The sequence below is a fragment of the Myotis brandtii genome, unplaced genomic scaffold (assembly GCF_000412655.1).
Source record: "Myotis brandtii unplaced genomic scaffold, ASM41265v1 scaffold1904, whole genome shotgun sequence".
Taxonomy (NCBI): Eukaryota; Metazoa; Chordata; class Mammalia; order Chiroptera; family Vespertilionidae; genus Myotis; species Myotis brandtii.
The window spans coordinates 72,392-74,320 of record NW_005357093.1 but is presented as its reverse complement, the minus strand read 5'-3'; the positions used below and the strand labels follow the sequence as shown (position 1 = coordinate 74,320).

The following is a 1,929-nucleotide window of genomic DNA, read 5'->3' as shown; positions in this document are numbered from 1 at the left end:
GCCTGATCGCCCCTTGCTGCTCACCTGCCTGCCGGCCTGATCGCCCCTAACCGCTCTCCCCTGCCGGCCTGATCACCCCTAACCGCCCTCCCCTGCTGTGATCGCCCCCCCCTGGGGGGATGTCCAACTGCTGGCAGTCGGACATCCCTCTCCCAATCGGGGACCGCTGGCTCCTAACTGCTCTCCCCTGCCGGCCTGATCTTGCCCCCAACTGCCTCTGCCTGTATGATCGCCCCTAACTGCCCTCCCCTGCGGGCCTGATCGCCCCTAACTGCCCTCCCCTGCCAGCCTGATCGCCCCTAACTGCTGCCCCCAGCCGGCCTGATCACCCCTAACTGCTCTCCCCTGCCGGCCTGATTGCCTCTAACTGCCTCTGCCTCAGCCCCCGCCACCGTGGCTTTGTCCGTAAGGACGGCCGGAAGACGTATGGTCCACCCGGTCTAATTAGCCTATTGTTAGTATAGATTTATTTTTTTGTTATTTTTGTTAATCCTCACCAGAGGATATTTTTCCATATTACCCTCGGAGAGAGGACGTGTCAGATATTAAACTGATAAGAACAGATACTACACTTGATCTGAGCCAAAAGGCCGAGAAGCGATCCGTTGTTTTGTTGCTGTTTTGTTTTTTTTTTTTCAATTTTATTGATTTTACAGAGAGGAAGGGAGAGGGAGAGAGAGAAACATCCGTGATGAGGGAGAACCATGGACCGGCCGCCTCCTGCACGCCCCCTACTGGGGATGGAGCCCACAACCCGGGCATGTGCCCTTGGCCGGTAATCGAACCCGGGACCCTTCTGTCCAGAGACCGACGCTCTATCCACTGAGCCACACCAGCCAGGGCCCTTTTGTATATTATTGGTTCCCAACCCTCAGGTCTCTACTTGGAAGTCATGGGTCCATTAGCATTGAAACAGAGGCCGTTGTTTTCGAAGGCTTATTTTTTTCTCTCTCTTTTTTCCTTTTTTTTTTCCAGAAATAAGCACCGGCCCTTCCTACTCTTTGTCTCCTTGCTCCACGTTCACATCCCCCTGGTCACCACGGAAGAATTTCTCGGGAAGAGCAGGCACGGCTTATACGGCGACAACGTCGAGGAGATGGACTGGCTCGTAGGTGAGTCGAGGCTGGACCCAGCCTTCCCCACTCTTGGCCTCAGCATTGAGGAATGGAGACAGCCTGGCCGTGTGGCTCAGTGGTTAGAGCGTCGACCTAGGAACCAGGAGGTCCCGGGTTCGATTCCCGGTCAAGGGCACATGCCCGGGTTGTGGGCTCGATCCCCAGTGGGGGGCGTGCAGGAGGCAGCCGATCCGTGATTCTCTCTCATCATGGATGTTTCTATCTCTCTTCCTCTCTGAAATCAATAAAATGTATATATTTTTAAAAATAAAGAAAAAATATATTAAAGTTAGAGCAAGTACATAAGCCACAGAGAGACCCATTGAAAATATCTTGTATAACGTGGCTGGTGTGGCTCAGTGGTTCGAGCGTCGACCTAGGAACCAGGAGGTCCCGGGTTCGATTCCCGGTCAAGGGCACATGCCCGGGTTGTGGCCTCCATCCCCAGCAGGGGGCGTGCAGGAGGCAGCCGATCCATGATTCTCTCTCATCATGGATGTTTCTATCTCTCTTCCTCTCTGAAATCAATGAAAAGTATTTTTTACAAAATCGTAGACGTAGAAATCATTGCCATACAGGACACGGATCACTTAAAATCAAAAGCCTTTCAAGGTGAGAAGCAACAGCGTTTCTTTGTTGTGGCTGTTTTTTTAAAAGCGTTTATTTGTTTTTTGTTTTTATTTGTTTATTTTTAATGTATTTTATTGATTTTTTACAGAGAGGAAGGGAGATGGAGAGAGAGATAGAAACATCGATGATGAGAGAGAAACATTGATCAGCTGCCTCCTGCACGCCCCCGACTGGGGATGTGCCC

The 1,929-nt window shown here is 51.6% G+C and overlaps 1 protein-coding gene across 1 annotated transcript in view; it reads left to right on the top strand.

The window, feature by feature from the left end:
- Positions 1 to 973: 973 nt before the first annotated feature.
- LOC102241628 (arylsulfatase D) overlaps positions 974 to 1,929 on the top strand; it is an 8,772-nt gene continuing 7,816 nt past the window's right edge. The window contains exon 1 of the mRNA XM_014538415.1: positions 974 to 1,112. Within this exon, the coding sequence (XP_014393901.1) occupies positions 1,097 to 1,112 (16 nt within the window). The 5' untranslated portion in view covers positions 974 to 1,096. The remainder of the gene's footprint in view (positions 1,113 to 1,929) is intronic.